This window comes from Petromyzon marinus, chromosome 37, assembly GCF_048934315.1.
Source record: "Petromyzon marinus isolate PM22_M1 ecotype Great Lakes invasive population chromosome 37, UKy_Petmar_22M1.pri1.0, whole genome shotgun sequence".
Taxonomy (NCBI): domain Eukaryota; kingdom Metazoa; phylum Chordata; class Hyperoartia; order Petromyzontiformes; family Petromyzontidae; genus Petromyzon; species Petromyzon marinus.
The window spans coordinates 16,924,838-16,948,851 of NC_133703.1; the positions used below are offsets into that span (position 1 = coordinate 16,924,838).

The 24,014-nt window shown below is 49.0% G+C and overlaps 2 protein-coding genes across 9 annotated transcripts; one reads left to right on the top strand and one right to left on the bottom strand.

Moving 5' to 3' along the window:
- Nucleotides 1–919: 919 nt before the first annotated feature.
- LOC116949678 (membrane bound acylglycerophosphatidylinositol O-acyltransferase MBOAT7) lies at nt 920–24,005 on the bottom strand. Of its 6 annotated transcripts, none has more exons than XM_032967250.2 (8): nt 23,937–23,979; nt 12,639–12,815; nt 8,787–9,003; nt 7,774–7,900; nt 6,580–6,733; nt 5,114–5,474; nt 3,848–4,027; nt 920–3,180 (listed from the first exon to the last, which is right to left on the bottom strand). In XM_032967250.2, the coding sequence occupies exons 3-8, from the start codon at nt 8,993–8,995 to the stop codon at nt 2,820–2,822; spliced, it is 1,392 nt and encodes a 463-aa protein (XP_032823141.1). In that variant the 5' UTR covers nt 8,996–9,003; nt 12,639–12,815; nt 23,937–23,979; the 3' UTR covers nt 920–2,819. The 6 variants fall into 6 exon arrangements, with proteins under 6 accessions (XP_032823141.1, XP_032823140.1, XP_032823142.1 ...); XM_032967249.2 differs by lacking the exon at nt 23,937–23,979 and adding an exon at nt 23,876–23,892; XM_032967251.2 differs by lacking the exon at nt 12,639–12,815 and having other exon boundaries at nt 23,937–24,005.
- LOC142905244 (clusterin-associated protein 1-like) lies at nt 11,073–22,445 on the top strand. 3 transcript variants are annotated; one of them, XM_076072347.1, is made up of 13 exons: nt 11,073–11,228; nt 12,308–12,419; nt 12,793–12,877; nt 13,743–13,916; nt 14,493–14,588; nt 15,190–15,273; nt 16,048–16,181; nt 16,769–16,910; nt 17,922–18,006; nt 18,570–18,686; nt 19,387–19,445; nt 20,045–20,098; nt 20,942–22,445. In XM_076072347.1, the coding sequence occupies exons 1-13, from the start codon at nt 11,207–11,209 to the stop codon at nt 21,125–21,127; spliced, it is 1,350 nt and encodes a 449-aa protein (XP_075928462.1). In that variant the 5' UTR covers nt 11,073–11,206; the 3' UTR covers nt 21,128–22,445. The 3 variants fall into 3 exon arrangements, with proteins under 3 accessions (XP_075928462.1, XP_075928464.1, XP_075928463.1); XM_076072348.1 differs by lacking the exon at nt 11,073–11,228 and adding an exon at nt 11,793–11,811; XM_076072349.1 differs by lacking the exon at nt 20,045–20,098 and having other exon boundaries at nt 11,080–11,228.
- Nucleotides 24,006–24,014: the final 9 nt, after the last annotated feature.

Sequence of the window (24,014 nt, forward strand, 5' to 3'; positions counted from 1 at the left end):
CAAGCAAACTCAATAAGTGCGAGCGTAACTACGCCGAAGACACGCTGCACGTCAAACCCTGTCCGGTATGCTCGTGTTGAATGCTGCTGAAATGACGCACTCCTGGAAGAATGCCGTGTGGCTGCTGGGATACGGAAACATAGTTTTAGTGTAGCGGTACCAACAGCAGCATGTCCATCGCACAACCGGGCAGAGCTCACAGCACGATGGGCATTGGACGATGGCATCAGCATTTCTGGGTCTTTCTTGTTGCACGCTAACTTGTTGTGCTAAACATGTCGCATGCCGATTTCATCATGGTTAGGACTCATCCTCGCAGTACAGCCATAATGGCTTACTGCACCTGGGCACAGATCAGGCAGAGCCTAAGGGTGGGGGGGGGGTGGGTGGACTGCGGCATGCATACCGTGCAGGAGAAATGTCTTGTGCAGGGGACAATGCGGAAACAAACCACACAGATATACATTAAGTCCGAACGGCGTGGTGACGAGACGCGTGGGCAGGTCATCTCTCTGGGTATTACACACACACACAATTCCATCACCCCATATCATACACACACCATATTGTTACCCGATATCATACACACTCCATACCCTCACTCCATATCGTATACACACCCCATATCATACACACACAACATGCCATCACCCAATATCATACACACACCATGCCGTTACTCCAGATCATACACACACACACAACATACTGTCACCCTATATCATAAACACACACCATGCCATCGCCTTAATCATTCACAGCTCTTCGTGCTCACGCCCCCTCACATTCCCCACTTAAACACGAGCTGTAGTCGCATGCACAGATGGACGTCGTGTGCTCCTGTTTTCCGCCGATTTGAGAATCGCTTTCGCTGCCACCGTCCCGGCAAGCCTCCCGTCACCACGCAAGGACACCACACTCCTATTTTTATTTATTAGGAAAATGACAATTCCATGACATAAAACAGGTGATATTAACACACTTTCAGGTACAATATTCCCTAATTTGGTTTCCGAGGGACAAATAATGGTCTGCCCTCCTCACTCCACACGCTCGGCATTAAAATTTTAATTACAGGGCGGCTAAGCACCCAGGGGTAGGCGCCGTCGCTCTAGGGATTCCGACTGGACCAAATTACCACCGTGGCTCCCAGCACCGACACCCAGCACCGACACTGACAGCACCGACACCATCCACACCGACACCGCCCACACCGTCAGCACCGACGCTGACAGCACCGACACTGGCAGCACCGACAGCACCGACACTGGCAGCACCGACACTGGCAGCACCGACACTGACAGCACCGACACCGTCAGCACCGACACTGACAGCACCGACACTGACAGCACCGACACTGACAGCACCGACACCGTCAGCACCGACACTGACAGCACCGACACTGACAGCACCAACACTGACAGCACCGACACTGACAGCACCAACACTGACAACACCGACACTGGCAGCACAGTCCATACTGATACCATCAGCACCGAGTGGAGTAACAGATTGCATGGTGGTCCCCGGGACAAGTAGAGGCGTGTGCGGGTCCTGCTCGCACAACAAGTCGTTGTGTGGTTGGGTAGGGGTATCACTGTGTGGTTATTGTGTGGTTGGGTAGGGGTATCACTGTGTGGTAAGTGTGTGTTGGGTAGGGGTATCACTGTGTGGTAAGTGTGTGTTGGGTAGGGGTATTACTGTGTGGTGTGTGTTGGGTAGGGGTATCACTGTGTGGTTATTGTGTTGGGTAGGGGTATCACTGTGTGGTAAGTGTGTGTTGGGTAGGGGTATTACTGTGTGGTGTGTGTTGGGTAGGGGTATTACTGTGTGGTGTGTGTTGGGTAGGGTTATTACTGTGTGGTAATTGTGTGTTGGGTAGGGGTATTACTGTGTGGTGTGTGTTGGGTAGGGTTATTACTGTGTGGTAATTGTGTGTTGGGTAGGGGTATTACTGTGTGGTTATTGTGTGGTTGGGTAGGGGTATTACTGTGTGGTAATTGTGTGTTGGGTAGGGGTATTACTGTGTGGTTATTGTGTGGTTGGGTAGGGGTATTACTGTGTGGTAATTGTGTGTTGGGTAGGGGTATTACTGTGTGGTTATTGTGTGGTTGGGTAGGGGTATTACTGTGTGGTAATTGTGTGTTGGGTAGGGGTATTACTGTGTGGTAATTGTGTGTTGGGTAGGGGTATTACTGTGTGGTGTGTGTTGGGTAGGGGTATAACTGTGTGGTAATTGTGTGTTGGGTAGGGGTATAACTGTGTGGTTGTTGTGTAGTTGAGTAGGGGTATCACTGTATGGTAATTGTGTGTTGGGTCGGGTTATCACTATGTGGTCACTGCGGTGGTCACTGTGGTAGTCACTGTATGATCGCTTTGTGGCAGGCAATGTGTGGTGGTCACTGTGTGGTGGTCACTATGTGGTGGTCACTATGTGGTGGTCACTATGTCGTGGTCACTATGTGGTGGTCACTGTGTGGTGGTCACTATGTGGTGGTCACTGTGTCGTGGTCACTGTGTCGTGGTCACTATGTGGTGGTCACTGTGTCGTGGTCACTATGTGGTGGTCACTGTGTGGTGGTCACTATGTCGTGGTCACTATGTGGTGGTCACTATGTGGTGGTCACTATGTGGTGGTCACTATGTCGTGGTCACTATGTCGTGGTCACTATGTCGTGGTCACTATGTGGTGGTCACTGTGTCGTGGTCACTATGTCGTGGTCACTATGTGGTGGTCACTATGTGGTGGTCACTGTGTCGTGGTCACTATGTCGTGGTCACTATGTCATGGTCACCGTGTTATGACCACTGTGTAACGGTCACTCTGTGGTGGCCACCGCCACGCGTCGCACTGTCCGCGGGAGCAGGCAGAGCGCGTGGCCGAGCAGCGCGAACCCGAGCGCCAGCACGTGCATCACGAAGTAGACGGAGCGCCAGTAGCGAACGGTCTCCTCGTAGCTCAGCAGGATGAAGCCCATGCACATGTAATCGAACGCGCGCATCTTCAGGAACCAGTGAACCCAGTCGAAGAGTGGCGTGCGCGCGGGGGCCAGGCGGTCCCGCACCGCGCGCTCCATGGCCGTCTCGGCCGCCAGGCACAGCGGGATGGTGAGGAAGCTCAGGTAGTAGCCGGGGTGGATCCCGTGCCAGAACGCGCTGATCAGCATCGTAACCGCGCTCCTGCACGCGGGCACAGGCAAAGCCACGTGGCATTAGCGACGCGTAACCTAGCTGCGTTGAACCTCAGCCCGCGTTCCAGACCACAACTGCGACGCTTTTGTTCATCAACGCAGACGCACGTTACCGAACCCCGTGACCCGTCATGTGCTGCCGTAGCAGCCCATGACGGGTCGCGTCTCAGCCATTGCATCTTGAGATATTTCATTTTCGACGCGATACAAAGTGACGCTGCCCAGTAATGACGACAATCATTAAAACGGCAGAAGGTAGTGGGGGACACGTTAATAAGATGAACACAAAGATGTGTGAAACAAACTCGGTTGAGTGTAATTTACCTCCATAAAGGCAGGCGAAGCCAGCCTTTTCATTCAGAATTTCCCACGCTGCCATATGGATACAGAGGGCGTATTGCACTCTCAACGACAAGTACACTAAAACCCGGTTTTCCCGGCGTTGTTCTGCATTCCCGACCACGCCAGTGCGATGCCACGTCGCCGGCGCCGTGGGCTACTTAACGCAGACAACGACACCGCAATGGGCGCCGCGCGACTCCTCCCTCGCGGCCCACCCCGCTGCCACTAATCTCACTGCCTCCCTCGGCGCCTGCGACGGACTGCCTTTCGGCATTTTTGATGTAAAGCGAAGGACGCGCGTGCCGGACACGCACCGTAGGATGTACGATTTGAACGGGGCCTTCTTGTAGATGTACTGAGCCAGCCACCACTGCACCGTCATGTTCCAGTAGCGCATTCCGTCCTTCACGCGCACGCAGAAGTCCGTGCTGTAGTAATCGATGTTCTTGATGCTCTCGTAGTCGTATTCCACGGTGCGGCTCTCCTGCTCATCACTGAGGAGATAGGCCAAAAAGTTAGTGATTCCTGCTGCTCAAAGGTGCATCAAAGGAACATCAAAGGAGCACCTTCTCCTGTATACAGCCCTGAGCCAGTGGTGGAAATTCCACATTTCTATAGCAGGAGTGAGTCTATACATTGGGCAACCACTGCTGACTTTCCTACAAAGTGATACTACTTAAAGCTTTCGTGACTGCAGGAATTCATATTCTTTGGGTCTTTCGGTAAAGTCACGTGGATAGGTTCAAAGAAAATAACAAAAAAAATACAAAAAACTACGACATTTTGATCGCAACGCAAGCGGTCGTCATCAGGAGGAAAAAAAATGACGACCGCTTGCGTTGCGATCTAAACTTTGTAGTTTGTTATTTTCTTTGAACCTATCTACGTGACTTTACCGAAAGACCCAAAGAATATAAAGTGATACCTATTTTATCAATCCCGCGATGATTACAATGTATGAAAATGGCGTGCAAATGTGTTGAGCCTAATAGAATGACAAGAGGGAATGAACAACACTGGATGTATGCGACAGGCAGTACAAACCAGTTGTACAAATGGGACAATTGGGAAGGGAATTCTCGTGACTGCTTCGTGAAAAATGATCGATTCTCAAGGGGGTGAGGAGTCCTTAAGATCGTACTCATGAGCCACAGATCACCCATTGGCTACAGCATCCGATCTTGAGTCCACGGGCCAGACCAAAATTCTGTACCACCTACAATCGCAAAGCGTGAGTCGTACCGATTTATTTATATGGCCTGTAAGAGTGAATTATTTGATAACCACTCAATTGAGTGGTTATCACATAATTCACTGTTATTGGCCACAATGAAATTTCGTCGACTAAAGTTGTGCCACCGCAGGTGGCAGCGACAAGTAGACTATCTAATAATAATGCATTTTATTTATATAGCGCTTTTCCCACGTTCAAAGCACCAAACAGTAAAGCACTGGTCTGAATTCAGACTGTCCCCCACTTCTTCTGCCCCGCCACCTTCCCCCGGTGCTCACAGGCTCCTCTCGTTCCCTATTCCCCGACTACTAGATCCCACTGGGTCTCGATCGATGCGCACCGTCACCTGGACTTGAGAGCCCACTGCATTGTGGGGCCCCCTCCCGAGCGTGCCTTGGCCTCGCGCGGGTAGGCCCCGAGCCCCGCGGCCATGCAGGTGCACTCCGCCAGGATCCAGGCCACGTAGAACCGCATGCGGAAAATAAAAAACATCGGCACCATGAAGAATAGGCGGTAGGGGAGGCCGCGCTCGTAGAAGTCGTCCTGCCGTGCCTCGTCCAGGTTGAAGAAGGCCGAGGCAAGCAGGAAGAACGCCCCGAGCATGGGCACGTGCTTCAGCCGCAGCAGCATGGGCTTCCAGCTGGGCACATGCGCTCCTTGCTGCTCCTGCACCCAGTCGTGGTACGTGCGAAACCGGTAGAAGGGACCTGGAGCAACAAAGTAGGAGTGCAGCCGTTAGGGCCCTGCAGGGCTCCTGGGATTCACATTGCACGACAGCCCAAGTGATCCGCACCACAGCGCACCACACTATGGGGCGTACCACACCACAGTGCATCGCACTACAGAACCTACATGAGAGCGCTACCCCACGACGAGAACGGCTGAGAAGCCGAGCAACCACTCAGAGGGATAGTGGTAAAGCAGGGAAGAAGGTATAGTGGTAGAGCAGTGGAGAAGCTATAGTGGTAAAGCAGTTGAGAAGTTAAAAGCACATTTTAAGATTTGAAGTTGTGGAATGATATCGAGCCAATACATACAGCAAGCAAGATTAAAAAGACTCAAAGTGAGGGCTGCAGAATACATTTTGAAGGAGAGAAGACAAATTTGCCGACTGGAGAAGGAAAGGCATTACTTTAGAGAGAAGTTAACATTGATCCGAACTGTGCTACAAGGTTATCTGCCCTGGATGACATAAGCTAAGAAAAAGTGACTGTAAACCAACAAGTCCATGGTTAATTATCACGGTGAAGACACGTCTTTTTACGTCGGAAGTTCAACAAAGGAGGACGAAATCATCGTTCTACACGTCGTCAAGACCCGACCACGCCCGGCAAGTCACCAGCTGCATCAACCACCTGGTTGCTGTCATCACCCATCATCAAGCTGCTGTCTGCAATGTATGAGAGACGGTGTGTGTGCAACGACTGCACATTCGCCAGCACAGGAGATTCCTACACGTCCATTGTGTCACCTTCTCAATGCCAGCACAATATGTTGTTTGCCTCATCATGGTCATCATAGCATGCACTGGGTGAAGCCTTATTAAGCCTAAATTCCGAGTTAAATCATTGATTGTTTTCGTCTTAATTAGATTTTTAACAAAACGAGAGACTAGTTTGTATTACTATGTATTAATCATACCAGAGATAAACCAAACATTAAAATAAATGACATGTTCCAGAAGGACAATATCACACTGCACTACAGCACCCCACTCTGCACAATAATCGCCGTGCTGGACGGTGCACGCTGGGACATCCAAGCGAGTGCCCGCTCGCCGTGGCCCCGCGCGGACGCGGGCGGCGCCGTTACCCGTCATGAAGCCGATGTAGCAGTAGGCATAGCAGAAGGTCTCCACAAGGCTGGGCTCGGACTCAAGGTCTCTGGTCGAAATTTTGCCTTCTTTAGAGTCCCCTTTCTTCGTACCAAAATGGAACTCATTGATTTCATTGGCCAGACTTACCATCTGTAAAAAAAAAAGCGACAAAACATGCTGATCGCAAAATGTGTCAATGTAGCACCCATAACACAGGTGGAGCTGCCATCAATGTATCAGCCACAATATAAGTGAACCTGTAGACGAAGGCTAAAGTCCACAGTGAATTGCTGCCCACTTCAGTGGACGTTGAAAGATTCCGTGACGTCATTCGAAGAAGAGTAGGCCATTGTGTTCTGACATGGCCCCAAAAAAAAAAACTCGCAAATGACTGAACTGGGAATCACATAGCAACTGTGGCTCTAATGTGAAAAGTTAGCCGGACCCTACTGAAAAAAGAGTCTTGAGACTCAGTAAGGCTTTCTGGGTAATCAAACGTAATAATAAAAAGAAACACAACTGCATTCAGGAAGGCAACAGCGCACCGGCATTGGTTGGGGGCTGGATGTGTGACGACGCATCTATAAGTGAACAAAACTACACAAGACACACAGAAGGAAACTTAAACATGCAACTGATATAAAACAATTTGACAAATAAAATTGTATTTCTAGAATCGAATGATGGCCCTCAAACAATCGTGATAACTCATTACACCGTGTTCAGTGTGAACAGGGGCGGAGCTACAGGGGGGGCTTGGGGGGGCTTAGCCCCCCTGAAATTTTGGGAAATTCGGTAATCCGGATAACCGGATATCCGGCTGTTGCAAAATGCTGCAGGCTGCCACCTTGTGCTGCCCTGCAGGCTGCTTGAGCGGCAGCCTTTAGAATTTATCGAACTTATTAGCCACATCAGCGGCTCCGACCTATTAATAAACTCCGCCTTCAAATCCAATAAAATTTGTTTTATACATTTGTGGCGCCCATTGGAAAACATAAACACTGGATATCTCAGAATATTGAAGTCAAAATCCTGGCTCCGCCCCTGAGTGTGAACAGTCATTCCAGCTGATGGATTAAATGGCATCGGCTCCGGGAATGCACTTTCAGACAAACCCACATGGGCACAATGAAGCACTGCACAGGACAACATAGCACTTTATAAACCGCATGCCATTAGAGCAGCCTTACCTTGAGGGTGAGCAGTAACTGTATTGCATTAGCGTACGGTGGAGGTCCCGGGAAGCCGAAGTGGTGGCATGTCCGGAAAAACATGAGATAAGTGAAGGTCCAGGCCAGGGTAATGGTGTGACAGTACCTGTGACAGATGCAGCGGCATAAACCATCATCCCTTTTTCGACAAACACTTGGCGCCTACAACCAAATCAACTTGAATGCGCCTGATCTCATCGGATCTCAGGAGCTAAGCGGTGCTCAGGCTCGTTAATTCTCAGATGGGTGACCAGGGCATGGCTGTTAGAGCAATGAGGCTGCAAGGTGGCCATGGGAAGGCAGTGCTGAGTTGTCACCTTTAGCAATGCAAGAGTTTTCTCAGGGCACCCTAAATTTCAACATCGCAATGTAGCAGGATGCTCTTCTAATGAGTCTGGAGACTCAGTGAGGCTTTCCTGGTTAAATGAATGACAATAATGAAGCTTCACATGGTAGATCCTCTCTTCAGCTGAAAAATTAACTTATTCTTGGTTCTTTCAGTAAAGTCACGTAGAAGGGAAACAATAAAATAATAAAAATATAAAACAATAAAATTATCACGACGTATCGACTGCAACACAAGCAATCATCATCAGGTGTGAAAACCACAGCAAGAAAATTTGAAAAAAGTGGCGGTTTTCAAAAAAAATTCGGTATTGTTTTATTTTTATTATTTTATTGTTTCCCTTCTACTTGACTTTACCGAAAGAACCAAGAATATGAATCCCTGCAAGTGACGAAAGCTTTAAATCAAAATTATCCACTTACTAAGATGCACGTTTCTATAGAGACCGGGGGACAACATTTCTCCACTAGTTCTATAATTCCGTCCCCGTCATCGGCCCATTGCGTCCGATTTGTTCCGCAAATGATCACCGCTCGCTTGACTGAACCTGAACCCCGTCGTCGCTGGCATCCCCTCGGACGCGCGCTTCGTGCCGAGACGCAGAGCCGGTGGAAAACGGGGAGAAGTTGGAGAGCGGGGCGCTCACCTGGGTGTCATGCGCACGATGAGGCAGGTGAGTGCCGTGGTGAGCAGGGAGTGCAAGATGTGAGCGCCGCACAGCACCAGAGTGACGGCCACCCCCAGCGCGGCGGCGCCGAGGCGCTTGCCGAGCGGACTCGGCGCATGTTTGAGCACGAACCCGGCCGGCAGCGACACCAGCAGCACCAGCAGGTACGTCTGCTCCTCAGGGGTCATGGCGCCTTCTGGACAAACGCGCGCACAACAACAACAACAAAAAACCCCAGAGGAGTACGTACATCCGTAACAACAACCGCCGTCCGCCACCAGGTGGTAGGTAGCTTGCGCCAGGCTAGGTGCACCTCGAGGCCGCGTGAAGTGCCGACAGCTCACTGGGGCAAGAGGTCACGGTGCAGACCCAGGTGTTTGCGAGTTGGCGGCCAAGATGACTGCTGGCTGATGCACCCACCCGTTTTCTCCCCACTCTGCCGCCTAACGTGCACACTCAACCGTACGAACCTTACACTCGCATAACGACCGCGTAACGGTGCATCACAAAAACCCTGACAAGCACGCGGATGCATGCGTCCGCATCGGATGTTCTCTCTCTCTCGTGCTGTGCGCGTTGCCAATGCTGTGCGAGGTGTCACGGGGTCAGCACAGGGGTCGGTGGCCGAGTCTGAAAGGTCCACAATCACCCGGCGGTCATCACGAGAGCCGGAGGCGACGGGTTTACATCGAAATTCAAAGTCTCTCAAGTGAAATTTCGATTTAAAGCTTTCGTGACTGCAAGGATTCATCTTCTTTGGTTCTTTCGGTAAAGTCACGTAGAATGAGAATAAAATAATAAATTGTTGTGGCCTAAACGTCGTGAGAATTTTATTGTGTTATTTTATTTTATCAATTCATTATTTTATTCTCATTCTACGTGACTTTACCGAAAGAACCAAAGAAGGTCTTAAGTGAACTTACCAAAATCGGCACGGGGTGCGCAACACATCTGAGAGCCAGTGGTGGAAATTCCACATTCCTATGGCGAGGGCGATTCTATCCGTAGCACGTCCACTGTCGACTCATTCGCAATGTGGTAGTGCTTTATCGACCCCCGTGGAGAAATGATGAGTCCAACCCCCCCGGGCCAGGTAAATAATGAATCGCCCGCAAGGACGCGCAACTCTGCCATGCGGACGGACGTTGCTTCTGCTAACATTAACATCAAGGACTTGAAGCCCTTCGTGACTGCAGGAATCCATACTCTCTTTGGTTCTTTTTGGTAAAGTCACGTAGGCATAAAATAAAATAAATCGCGACGTTTCGGGCGCGACACAAGCGTCCGTCTTCAGGAGGGGAAACCAATGGGTCTGCTGCTGAGGCGAGGTAGACTCTTTATTAACATCACGCTTAGCAATGGCGCGTAACCTCTTAAATCGCGCGCAGCTGCCTGCTAACATCGGAACCACGTTCCGATGTTTTACGTTCCGATGTTGCACAGCGCCTGAGCAACATCGGAAGTTTGACAGCTGCCTGTGCAACATCGGAACCCGTTCCGATGCAACATCAGAACACGTTCCGCATGGGCCCCGCGAGTCCGCCTTACGGCAACGTTACAACGACGGAGCCCCGCGCTGCCCCTCCTCCATCCCCTCCCCGCACTCATCCAACAGTGGCCGAGCCGACTCCCGTCTCCCCGGCTCCGCGTCCACACGCGCGACGAGGGGGGGGGGGGGGAAACAGCTCCCAAGTCGACTAGCGCAGCCGCCACAGCCTTGCACGCCCGGGCGATCGCCACCCCCACCCCACATTGCGAGCTGCACGAGGCGGCATGCCCGAAGCACATCGGGTGCTGCGTGCCAACGCGCCCCAGACGCCGGCGACGTACAGAAGCTCCCGCGGTGACGCGGGAGAGGAACACCGCGAACGCACGGACGTGCCACTAAACGTGCTCAACGTACCCGCGGGTGATCGCGATCACAGTTCCATTCGCCGCTCGCCGCGCCCTGCTCACACGAAACGCGCTTTGACCTCCTCCTCCCCCAACACCGCGCGCGCGAGCGCGCACCCGTAGCCGTAGCTACCCGAGGAAGGATTTCCTTGTCGGGGGACGTGACGTCACTCTGATACGCTTTTCCTCGAAGTGACATTGCGTCACCCCGCGTAGCCACCCGAGGACGGATTTCCTTGTCGGGGGACACGACGTCATCTCGCGTAGCCATCTCCGTGACGTCAATCTGATACGCTTTTCCTCGGAGTGACATTGCGTCACCGCGCGAAGCGACCCGAGGACGGATTTCCTTGTCGGGGAACGTGACGTCATCACGCGTACCTGTAGCGACCCCCGTGACGTCACTCTGATACGTTTTTCCTCTGAGTGACATTGCATCATCGCGCGTCACGCAGCTCGAGTGCACAGATTGCGTCAGCGCCTAGCGACGGTGGAGACGCGGCGCCATGTCTTACCGAGATCTGCGAAGTGAGTTCCTCTCTCCCCCAGTGTCTTCCCCCCCCCCAGTGCCTCCCTCCCTCACCCAGTGAGTGTCTCTCCCTCACCCAGTGAGTGTCTCTCCCTCATCCCAGTGAGTGTCTCTCCCTCACCCAGTGAGTGTCTCTCCCTCACCCAGTGAGTCTCTCCCTCACCCAGTGAGTCTCTCCCTCACCCAGTGAGTGTCTCTCCCTCACCCAGTGAGTGTCTCTCCCTCACCCAGTGAGTGCCTCTCCCTCACCCAGTGAGTGCCTCTCCCTCACCCAGTGAGTGTTTCCCTCCCCCCAGTGAGTGCCTCTCCCTCACCCAGTGAGTGCCTCTCCCTCACCCAGTGAGTGCCTCTCCCTCACCCAGTGAGTGCCTCTCCCTCACCCAGTGAGTGCGTCTCCCTCACCCAGTGAGTGTCTCTCCCTCACCCAGTGTCTCCCTCACCCAGTGTCTTCCTTATCCAGTCAGTGCCTCTCCCCTCACCCAGTGTCTCCCTCACCCAGTGTCTCTCCCTCACCCAGTGAGTGCCTCTCCCTCACCCAGTGAGTGCCTCTCCCTCACCCAGTGAGTGCCTCTCCCTCACCCAGTGAGTGCCTCTTCCTCACCCAGTGTTTCCCACAGTGAGTGTATCCGTGTCCCCAGTATCAGCCTGGTATTGCAGGTCGTGGCTTCGATCCGGACCCTGACGCCTGTATATTTATAGTTTGCATATCTACCTCTCTCCCCGTAGTCCCGTGGATTTTTCTCCGGGTCCTCTGGGTTTTTCCTCTACATTTGGAATCAACATCACGCGTTTCGAGTATTTGGCTGCTATAAATTTCCACTTAAGCCACTACGTTGAGCTATCATTTCTGGCCACGTGGCTTCTAAAACAAAAAAAATCGCTATATAGCTCAGCGGGCCTGACCTGGTGAAATCAATCTTTTAAAGTTTTGAATACTTTCATCGTTTTAAAAGCGTCTTCTTGCGAGTTTCTCCGACATTGCTTCCCTCAACGTTGTCTGTTTCCGCGCCTCTATGTTTCGCTGTTTGTCACGGCGTCTCCGTCTGCATACGCGGTCACCGTGAACCGCCGCATGCAGACTTCACGGAGATGATGCGGGCCCTGGGCTACCCGCGCCTCATCTCAATGGAGAACTTCCGCCAGCCCAACTTCCCGCTGGTGGCCGAGGTCCTCGCGTGGCTCGTGAAGAGGCTGGTTGCCGCACATAGCGCTCACACACACACACGAGACGCGGTAGCGTCACCAGGCTCCTCTCACACGATGCGATGGGCACTCACGATTTGGGGTCGGGATTCGACTCGGAAACACATTCTTGTCTTTGTGTAACACGTTGTACATTTAGTGAATGCAAAGTATACGTGAACTAATTACACGCGACATCATACTAAATATATTACATGAATACAAACGTTTTGCTGGCTGGAAGCCGATGCCTCGTGGTTGCCCGTGACACCTGCAGGGGGCATCACCAGCTTCAGTGCTTCTCCACTCGCCACCTCAAATTGCCAGCAGTGCTGCTGCTGGTGTCGGTTTCACCTGTTTTGTCACACTGCATGGCCGTAGGTACGAGCCACAGTCGGACATTCCTGCAGACATTGATACGGAGCATGATCGAGTGTTCTTCATCAAGGCGGTGGCCGAGTTTATGGTGAGACCCCCTCCGTACCTCACTGGGACACTGAGCTCAGTCACTTATTTCTCTATCGCCATGCGCTGAATTCTGAGCCCTGGCAGCGAGTGACCCTCTGTGCTGACTAATCTTGACCCGTATCTTGCATTTATATTGAACTGTGGAGGTCTGGCAAAATTAAAGAGGAAGGTATTATAGCATTATCAGTTTTGCCAAGATGACCACTACTATGTGAGCAAAGGTGGATTGGTTTATGCAATGCAACAAATCCTGCACGTGAGCTGAACCCGCCGCTAAATCCCCAGTGGTTATCCTCTCAGGTGCGTTCCCTCCTTCACCTGCCACGACTTCGTCGTCAGGCTTAATCAGTGGCCTTTTTTAGGTGACGTTTTCTGCCCAAACCCACTATTATTAAGTCAATATGATGTCCTACTGTACTGGCATTTGTGTTCCTCTTCCTGTATCTGGGTGCAATTTCAAGCATGCCTCTCTGAATGTTTTAGGTTTCGTTTTATTTTCGTTTGTGGACATTAAAGATCTTGTGATGTTGTTCAAAGCAGGGTAGGCCGTTGTATGCGGGAGATGTGGTCCAAATTTCCCAAGTGAGAAAACATACGTGCAAATCACAAAATTGAGAAACATCAGTCATCACCCGAAATTACATAAAATTATCAGGACCCTCCTGAAACAGCCTTAAGACTCCATAAGGCTATACGAGGTAAACAATCACAACGAATAATGCATTGATGCATCATTATGCCTATCATGATTAGTGTCAATTTAATTGCTTAAACACCATTTGCTATTGGAGAGGCCCTCATCGATACACCACGGCTGACAGTGGTGTGCATGAACGTGTGCTGTTGGGGCCGTGTACCCCCAGGCCACCAAGGCGCATGTCAAGCTGAACACCAAGCGTCTATACCAGGCTGACGGCTACGCGGTGAAGGAGCTGCTCAAGCTGACAAGCGTGCTCTACCACGCCTCGAATGTACACGCCAGCCAGGGGGATCTGCCCCAGGAGGAGCCCACATTCTCCTTCCAGTTGGGCTCACGCGTATGTCGCATTTTCATATTACACAGCCAAACCCCATGAAATGCTGAAGAAAAGTACACCGAACATCGGGTATTTGTGACCAAGATATCAATGGTAACCCTTTTAATGTTAAGATATCAAAATTAAATAAGTGATTTCCTGATCATCAAGCATTAAGGTCGTGCTCATTTCCAAATAAAACACTACAGTCAGTGGTGGAAATTCCACATTCCATTGGCAGGGGTGAGTGAATCTAAAAGACAACTGTTGAAGTCCCCACAAAGTGGTACTCATTAAAACGTAGTAAGACTTCAACTGAGTATAATCCATTCTGCATATATTTCATTGTTTTTCAGGGTTGGATCACGTTTTGAAAGTCATAATTAGCAGTGAATAGAATGTTAAATGAAACGTGGCTACAGCACCTCATTATCTTCTTGGTTCTTTTCGGTATTGTTTTATTTTTATTATTTCCCTTCTACGTGACTTTACCGAAAGAACTAAGAAGATGAATCCCTGCAGTCACGAAAGCTTTAAATCGAAAGCACCTCATTAGTTTTAGTAAACGGTCAACTTTGCGGTGCCCGACTCTTTCAGATCACGGATTTCAAGTTGTCGCGGCAACTGGCGTCGGACATCACGAGGAAGGGAGCTGCCCTCTATGACCTCCTGGGCAGGGAGGTGGACCTGCGAGTGAGAACTGCACAGCAGCGGCAGTTGTAGCTGCCAGATGCTGTCGGCACAAGAGAGAGCATCGCTGTCACAGTACAGCGCACGGCATTCGCTCAACACCTGAGGCTAACCTGTTGGCCCCTGCAGCAGCCTTCCTCTCTGTCACCCTTTGTAAATGTTTAATAAGACCGTGTTTATTTTCGTGTTCCCTGGCTGCCCTAAGCCAATTTGTTCACGTTAAAAAAAAAAGTTCCCATTCTCCCTACTTGCCTAATCTGGCCACTTTTTTTTCCAAAATGTATATATTTCTTGTATATTTAAATGTTTTACGAGCAATTCACCATCTTATATAGCCGTATTCATATTTTGCTAGATATTTTAGTCTAGATGGGTTTTTTTTTAAACATTGTGTCCTTAAAACATCTTGTAAAGTAGGCAATAATGTTTCATAGGTCTCAATGGGTTTATTTAATCTTCTGGTTTAAAAAAAAAGAAACAGACTGATCTCCTGGCAGAAGTGCTGCATTGTTCTATCCTGCCTCTTACCTGATGCAGGCCCCCACGCCGACATTGCGCTTATGAGGTGCAAGTGTTCACGTGGGACGCTGTGGTTTGCATGCAGGATTTGCGGACGAGCGCCATCGCACGACCCCTAGAGATGGCCGAGACGGAGAAAACCTTGCGCGCTGCCATCAAGGGGGTGGTGGTACGACACCACACTCACCCCACAACCACTTGGCTCCATACGCAGTGTGTGCACACGGCACGCCCGGCTGTGCGGTGCAGCAAGTCACACAGCTATGAATGTGAACTCTGCTAGAAGCCAGGGGAACACACTGTGGACAACTGTACATGCTTGTAGGTTAACATTAAAGTAGGCAATGTTGACACAACACACTCATGTACTGAATATATATTTCTCTGCACACAAACTATATTTGCATGTACGTTTAGCTCGCTTTGTGGATTCGGTTTGTGCGATTTTGCATATCATTGGCCGAACCTATTTATACCCAAACTTCTCTATGTGCAGTTTTAATTCAATCTACATGTGGCTATTCGATTGGATGTGGGACAACATTGTGTTTTACTGTATGCACTACAAGCAGGCAGCTGTCTTTGGTGCGCCCTTTTTATGGAACGCATCTCCCGCATAAAGCGAGAGAAACCGGTATATCCTTGCCAACACTTTCTATCCTCCATCCAATCCCGCAATTGTACACCGGAGACGTAACCTCCAAAATCCGCGTGAACAGAAATCCCACCATCTGGCCTTGTGGAGACCACTCTAATGTCTTTGTCGGCAATTGACCCGTCTTGCAATGAAATTCCTAGCACACGTCTCGCACTCATCGATTCACACGTTCGCTTTAATTCAACCGCGTGAGAATCTGATGTCACAGCGGTACGCAATGAGGAGCGGGCTCCTGCTGAGCTGCGTTTGCACCGCAACCAACAAGTTGTGGGTGTTCGATTTCAGGACGAAGTGGAGAAGACAAAGCGCATGTTGGAGAACGTGGCTTCTGACGAGGCCAACCTGGACTCTAAGATTGAAAAACGCAGAGCAGAGCTGGAGAGGAGCCACAAGAGGCTTCAGACCCTGCACACCGTCAGGTCTATTTGCTGTGCATGTTGAGCGTCTGCGAGCCTTTGCGTAGGACAACCACTGTCGACTTCCCCACAAAGTGGTACTCATTTTATCAAGCGAGGAGGACTTGTGGGTCGAGTCAACCCCCGACCAGGATTTGAACTTACAACCTTCTGATTGTGAGCCGCTTGTTCTGTCGCTGAGCCACCTGGCCAGATTAAATATACTGTAATAATAATAAAATAATAACGTGAATACACACATATATATAGCTTAAAAATATAAAAAGCACTTCGGATGTAAAATGGTACCACGTAAGGTAAAATTAGGAAGCAAAATGCACTTTTATAATCTACACAGCCTCGGCGTAATGGTTTTTGATATTCATTAGTCTCTTCCAGAATCAAAATTTTTGTATGCAGTGACTGGCTAAAAGTCTTCAATCTGGCTCGAGAGGGGAGTGTGAGGGTGAGAGGTGCGAGCCAGGTGAACGTCTCTTGCCTCGTGCGATTCACAGAGCCCCGTTCGGCTGTCGTGGCGAGTGCGTGTGGGTGTGCCGAGGTTGCGGTGGGAGAGAGCGACTCCCGTCCCCTCTTCCTCCGCGTGCGCCCAGGCCGGCGTTCATGGATGAGTACGAGGCCGTGGAAGCGGAGCTGCAGGTTAACTACACCGCGTTTGTGGAGAAGTTCCGCAACCTGGCATTCCTGGAGCAGCAGCTGAACGAGCAGCGCCGTGCGGAGCAGGAAAAGTTTGAGGTGGGAGGAGTGGAAGTGAGCGGAGTGCGGCGTGCGGCTTTGCATGCGAGAAACTCATGCAGTGTTTATTCCAGGAGCATGATTGTCTGCACACAATTTATTCTGTCAGATATGGAAATATTTTGTGCTGGATGTGTATATATAAAGCAAAGCCTACGTTTGCATTTCGGATTCCACGGGAAACTAATCTTTGAAACTCTTGGCTCATTTGACTAAATACATCCCATGATTACGGCATGGTTAATGAAAACATGGTTAAGTAAACCAAAAACCTAGAAACAATTTAGATTTTTGTTCACTGATGTTTCAAATTATGTGCCCTTTAGTTCACTTCTGTAGCTCCCTTGCCAATGAACTTGTGAAATCTGCCATGTCTGAATGTTCCCAGTGTTTTTTATATCCTCATCACATTCTCTCAGAATATGCAGATAATTGTTGCAGTGATGAAATAAAAGTGTGTAGTAGCTGCGCAATTATATTTGCTTTCATACAACGGACGAGGGAAGGTGACTTGGCCAAGTGGTAGCACATTTGGCGCTTGTTGCATAGGTTAGCAGTTCGATTAGGCAAGCCACCTGGTTAATAATGCGATGTCTATTTACCACAAAATACTACGTGCTGTCTGCTTCACAGTGGACATTAAATATCCCGTGGCGTCATTCGAAAAATATTAGCCCATGTGCTGGCATCATGGTCTAAATTTACATCATTGGGAAAATTACACCGCAACTTCATCTGGAAACGACAATTGTCACTCCCAACTGTGAAAACTGGTGTAATAATATTAACAGGTGTAATAATATTAATTCCACATAATTGTTACAATGTATTGTTCAGTCTTAGCTGAGCACTATCCAGCAGTGGGATTGGACCATCGCCTTTCTGTCTACAGTGCAACACGACGGGACCACAGAGCTGTGTGAGAGCGTTATTAAGGATTGCCACCCCTAGGCCAGTGGTGTGTACTTTGTGCAAAGCAGGGTGTCTCACAGAGGGGAGTGTGGTGAGCAGGAGGCAGAGAACACTCTGAAGCTGATGCAGAGTAAGCTGAAAGAGGAAGAGAAGCGGCTGCTGAAGCACCGTGGAGAATTCTCAGGTACCGTGCGTTCATCACTCGCTGTGTGATGATGCTCATTGCTTACCCTGCCTGGAATGGTTTGGGGAATGGCCCTTCTTCACAGCACAGTGGAGAAGGTAAATTACACTGAAGAGACTTTTCAGAAGTATAAAGTGTGATCTTCAAATACAAGTACAGTAAAACCTTGGATCGCGAGCATAATTCGTTCCAGAAACGTGTTTGTAATCCAAAGCACTCGTATATCAGTTGGAATCACGTGACGCTCGGCAGACAAAGCGTATATGTACTGTTCGTATTGCAAGACCTTGCTCGTTTATCAAATTATTATTTATTTAAAAAATTTGCTCGTCTTGCAAAACACTCGCAGACCAAGTTACTTGCAATCCAAGGTTTTACTGTACGTCAATCGGCCTGTGTCTTGCATTTCTGCTCTGTGTAAAGACCAATGCCTAAAATGTCAGTGTAGCATACACTTTGTTGTGAGGTAGTGCTGAGTATGAATGCCGAGGGGGTTTTGTATTTATGCCAACACATTCCCAGAAGGCTGGGGGAAAAGCCGCTCTCTGTGTGTGTGTCCGCAGACAATGAGGAGGACTCGGAGCTGGACATGGTTCCAGGAAATGAGAGCGAGGAGAGCGAAGAGGATGTCCGGCCCAACAAGCCACGTCTCGCCCTACGGAGCCAGAACCTACGGCCTGGTACGCAAACCCATGAACCCGTGAACACATGTGCTCGAGGCTCAGATGAAGGGCAGGTGCTCGCCCACCAGCGCTGCTACACTCTTGTGCATGTGGAAGACGGTCGCACGTGCATACTCACGTTCTTCCACGTTCACGGTGATAGACTGCATGTTTAATTTATGAAATATTTAAACAAAACTGTTTTTATTTTATTTCTAACTACGTGGTGACTTTACCGAAAGAACCAAAGAGTATGGATTCCTGCAGTCACGAAAGCTTCAAATCGAGATTAAAAGTATTCTCTCAACGTTATTGAAATAATCAAATATTATTGCAACTGTATGTATTCTGTATGTATTCACCGTTGGTGTGTTGATGCTCTTCGCATAACAATACAAAACCAGGGGGAAAGACAGAGCTCGAGAGACGGCAATGCGGAGCTACACGCACCTACAAAACACGGGGCATGTTAAAAAATTTTAAACATTAAGACGTTGCTCATGTTTAAATCCTAAACGATTAACACCCCTATTCCATGCTGTTGTTTGCTGATGTGGCCTGCCTGTGCATAATGAGAGTAAACACTCAAGTTTACATACTTCCTGTATTACACTATGCTGCTGTCACTTGTTGACTCAGGTCACCCTGGTAAGAGGCTCGATGTCTCAGTGAATTCTCACCTTAAGGGAAGTTGACACCGGATTGCGTGCATGTGTAGGATATGGCGCTTCGCTCGTGCGAGGAACCATGCAGGGGGGAGACACAGAGGATGATGAGGTAAACCACATCGTTAAGCCTATTCTCATCGCCTCTTCATCAGCCTGGCTCACAGCATCACCTCAGTGCTGCTCTAATGCAACTACTCTACATCTTCACCACTGGGGGTGCCCTCACGCTGTGTTTCACTGGGCATGTAACGACGCATCGAATAAATACATTCAAACATTCTTACGCCCGCAAAACACGTATAAAATCTTGAAAGTGATATTCTATTAGGCTCAACGCAAATTACGTAAAAATGCGAATGTGACAATTAACATATCATTCAAATGATATGCTAAATGTGACAAGGTTTACGGGACAAATCTGTATAAACAAGGCACAAAACAGATAAATAATAAGATAATAATTGATTCTTGATTTGAATAGCAATCTGTAATCGGGCTATTTGATTGAATCGTTGATGTTGAATCGTTACCATGCCCACGCACCACCTCTCAGCAAAACTACATCATTGGCGCAAACCTAACCCCATCATTGCTTAACGGTGTGGTACGCCGTTAAGCGGAAGGGGACATGCAATTCGGCATGTGGTTTTGTCTCTGTCCGCAATGTTCATGCTCTGGTTGTCCTCGGTTGCACTCTCTCTGTCCAAGCCTTCCCTGTTCGCCGGCAGAAAGGTACTTCGGCCCAAGGAGGGCAGCGCCCAGGTGTGTGCAAGTGATCTGACCTCTCAGAGAGATCAGATGCAACGATACACTCGAACAATTGCAAAAGAAAATCCCAACCACAGTCTAAGAGATCGCCCACCCATCATGTCACACCCACGCACCGTCACCCACCTACCCACCCTGTCATGTCCACCAGCACGAATTCTGCTCGCTGACTTTGGTCCAGCCACCCACCGCCACTCATTTTCATTGGTTGTGAATGCACTTTAAAACTCCCATTGGCAATGAATGCACTGGAAATCAAGCTGCTTGTAATGTGCCATCTTACCTATTCTGCTTGGCTTCTTTTTTATTTACATTTTATGAGCTCTGCATTGAATCTAATCTGCAGATCTAATAATAGGCGTATTATTATTCTGGCGTCATCTGGTCGAGCACCAATTGGGTCGAGGCTCAAAAGAAAGCCGTCCCTTGGTGTGGACCAATCAGTTTCAAGGACAATGCATCATATTATCATAGCATGTTTTTTTTTGCATTTTGACTGTAGGTATTGTGGTTAATGCAGACATGAATCCTTGTAAAAAGGTTTCAGTTTTGTTGCCAGAAAAAAGGGGAAAAAACCCTATTATTACATTTTGGTACTGGCAAAGGAGGTCTAATGATGTACATGCAGATCTGTGCGGCCCCAACCTACAGCTGTGCTGTCATCAACGTATGAATTTGAGATGCAGAAAGCCAGGACCACCCTCCGAAAATAACCAAGGCATTGTGAATTTGATGCGCAAAAACCTCCCAGTTCGTAGTGATGAGAAGGGATGGCAGCAGAGTGCAGTGATCGATCGACGGTTTTAGTAATGAGATGCGTGCCCTCGTTCTTTACAGGATGACAGTGGCACCATCAGCAACAGTGAAGAGGATGAGGAAGACGAGGGAGATGAAGATGACGATGATGTTGAGGATATGGGTGGTATTGCTGGTGTGGAGCACGGCCCCCTCCGCCCCCGTGGGCGTGGAGACCCCACACCTAGGAAACCTAATCCTCTCCCTGAGAGCGATAATGACTTCTGATCACCCTCAGAGATCAGATGCAGCTAGACACACGAACAAATACAATGTTGTCTGAACGACCACCACCAGCTGACCCTGTCACAGAAGGATGACTATCACGTGCTCATCCTGTCACACCCACCATCGCCCACCCAGGTTTGGCTTCCGAGTAGCGGTGTGACCAAACACTGTTTCATCAATTAATATCCATTTTGAAGGCCTATGCATTTATTCATATGGTAATTTATGCTTTTATATTCACTTAAATTATATGCTGTTACATTTAAGCTGATGAAACAAACAAAACTGTACAAACGACAGAAGAAATAAAAGTTGAAAAATTTGGCCAAAATTAATCCCTTCTTGAAATGAATTGTGGCCCCGAATCGCGAAAATTAAGTCGCTGGGGTGTGGGTGAATCAATGTGCCCCTCAATCGAATGTTCCGACGAGCACTTAGCGACTGAAACTGTGTTGTATTATTTGCATTGGACTCGCTGACTGATACTGACTTGCCGATGTAGCAGGATGGCTTTAGACGAGCGTGTGGCTGTAACTTACGCTCCTGGTTTATACAACTGTTTCACATTTTTATTTAAAAGTGATCCGTAATTCATTAAGTGGTTGAAGCAAACCTTTTGTTATGTATCCCAAATTTAGGCCTCAAATTAACCATTTGCCTATTTGTCTTACATAATGAACATTTAATACTCAACAATAGCATTCTATAATATTTTGCACAAGTCAGAAGGATTGATCAAAAATGAAGTGTCAGGTGAAGCTGTGCACTACCATTCTCGTACTGTATAAGTTAATTAATTACATAAAGTAGTGACGACCGCGAAATCCATCTTAATCGTTTTTATCTTCCAGGCCAGTGGTCGCATGCGGCCCTTTAAGGACTGCTTCGTGACGCTTTATTAAAGAGCGTCTCTTCGTAATCGCATGTATTGCTTCTCTTTAAAAACTTTTTTTTACCGAATTAGAAACAAATGTCTCGTCTTGTTATTTCGGCTGCCGACCCCAATTCGATGCATTGGGATTTGTTCCTTCCAATTTACCTAATCGACTGCTGTGAGAAAAGTTATTTGACTTTGTACGAATTGATGCAGTAATACAAGCTCTTGTAAGCCAAGATCGAAATAAGATGATATAAATACTGTATTTACTCAACCCCGCCCCACGTCTTTCCGAGAATGGAATTCCCCTTGCCTGTGTAACCTTCAATGTCTTCAATGTTTCTCTGCCTCAGATTCTTGGCTTCACCGCTCAGATTATTGGGTTTCGGTTTCTTTGTTTTTCTTCGAGTTTTCAGAAAATATTTCACTGCTTGAACCCTCCTATTAGCACTTTTTGGCAATGTATGGTGCGAAAGAAGTTAAACATAATAAAGGGCCGTCCATAAATTACGTGACGCACCTGGAGGGGGGGGGGGTTGAGAAATGTGACGTCACATCAAAATGCGCAACTTTAAATAAATATAGACAACACGTTCTACTTAAATATACTTTTTAATAAATGTTTTCTCCTACAACATCAGAGTGCAGCGCCACAATAAATACGCACTACAATATCAATAGTTTAAAGCGATTTGAAGCATGTTAAAAACAAATTTGGGGGGGGGGGCAGAGCTTTGTGACGTCATTTGAGGGGGGTCTGACTTTGTGACGTTATGTGACGAAAGGGGGGGGTCAAAAGCGTCAAATCACGTGACGTCATTTATGGACGGCCCCTAACCTATATACTGCCTACTCACCCTGTCTCACTCAAATCAACTTAATTTATCTCAAGAGTTGCCAAACACAAAGCCAAAGTGACCTGCCATGTACATCATCTCGCAAATTCATACGTGCAGATGACATAGTCCTTGCTGCACAGGGCTCACACATCTAGAACACAGCCTTGTTTCTTTCTGTAAGCTGGAGAATCTGACCATAGCCTAGAAACCACCCACAAGCACTTCCCACCGCAACAATCGCACGGCACATTGCCACCCTTGATGCGGCGTGTGGTAAACCCAGTCCGCTATGACCCCACCCCAAGATTTGTACGGTTGGCTACGTGCCGTGCGAATGGATTTAAACATACACTTTACGCGTTTCCGTGGATAGAAGCCTGACTTTCAAATCAAGAATCACTGCTTCAGCAATTTTGCAGGAACAACATCGGGCGCCTCGGCTGACCTACTGCAAACTACCCCCGTATTGCACCGATCTCCTCGGTAGATGCACGTAGCTTGAGAATAACGGGAAACGCAATCATAACCGGAGCACCGCAACCAATGTCCCTAACCCCGACATGGCGAGCATTCTCACCAAAATATCCGCGGAAAACTCGCAAACCGCGAGGGCGTTGACATGTTTTATTTGCCTAAGAGGACCACCGACCCGTCGGCCAAGCGGTGTCTGGACGATGTCGCCTTGTGGGATCGCGCCCTGTTTGCGGTCACCGTCCCATAATCTCAACCCACGTTCCGGATTGGGACACAAAAAAAAACCCCGATGGCTGACGGCGTGGAGCAACGCGGACGTCCGGAACAAACGCCTCATTCGAGACTCGTAGAGACATACCGTGTCAACCCATACGGTTTAGCCCGTATTCTTGTACGGGGAAATTTAGTTTTCTGATACAGTTACTGTACATACGAACGCGCTCCGTCAACGGACCATCGAAACGACGCGAACTCTCTCCCGCAAAGGCGCAAGGCAACGGAAAGCGCACCCCGAGATGCCTTTGAGGTCGCGGGGGGGGGGAGGGACATTCCACTCACAAGACAGACGCCACGAGAGACGCCGCGCCACACTACGACGAGACCGCAGGAGAAGTCTCACCATCACCAGCGCCCGCGAAGATGCTGACCTGACCAACATGGCCGCAACGTCCGGTCGTGGGTCTGTTTGACGACGTCA

Bases quoted from the DNA above. Each gene is read 5' to 3' on its own strand.
- LOC116949678 (XM_032967251.2), bottom strand. From the start codon at position 8,995: ATGACCCCTGAGGAGCAGACGTACCTGCTGGTGCTGCTGGTGTCGCTG. The intron at 5,475-6,579 runs GTAACGGCGCCG...TTGTTGCTCCAG, and splicing joins CTACATCGGCTTCATGACGG to GTCCCTTCTACCGGTTTCGC. The intron at 4,028-5,113 runs GTGACGGTGCGC...CTATCTCCTCAG, and splicing joins CAGTGGGCTCTCAAGTCCAG to TGATGAGCAGGAGAGCCGCA.
- LOC142905244 (XM_076072347.1), top strand. From the start codon at position 11,207: ATGTCTTACCGAGATCTGCGAA. The intron at 12,878-13,742 runs GTGAGACCCCCT...GTGTACCCCCAG, and splicing joins AGGCGGTGGCCGAGTTTATG to GCCACCAAGGCGCATGTCAA. The intron at 18,007-18,569 runs GTACCGTGCGTT...GTGTGTCCGCAG, and splicing joins GCACCGTGGAGAATTCTCAG to ACAATGAGGAGGACTCGGAG.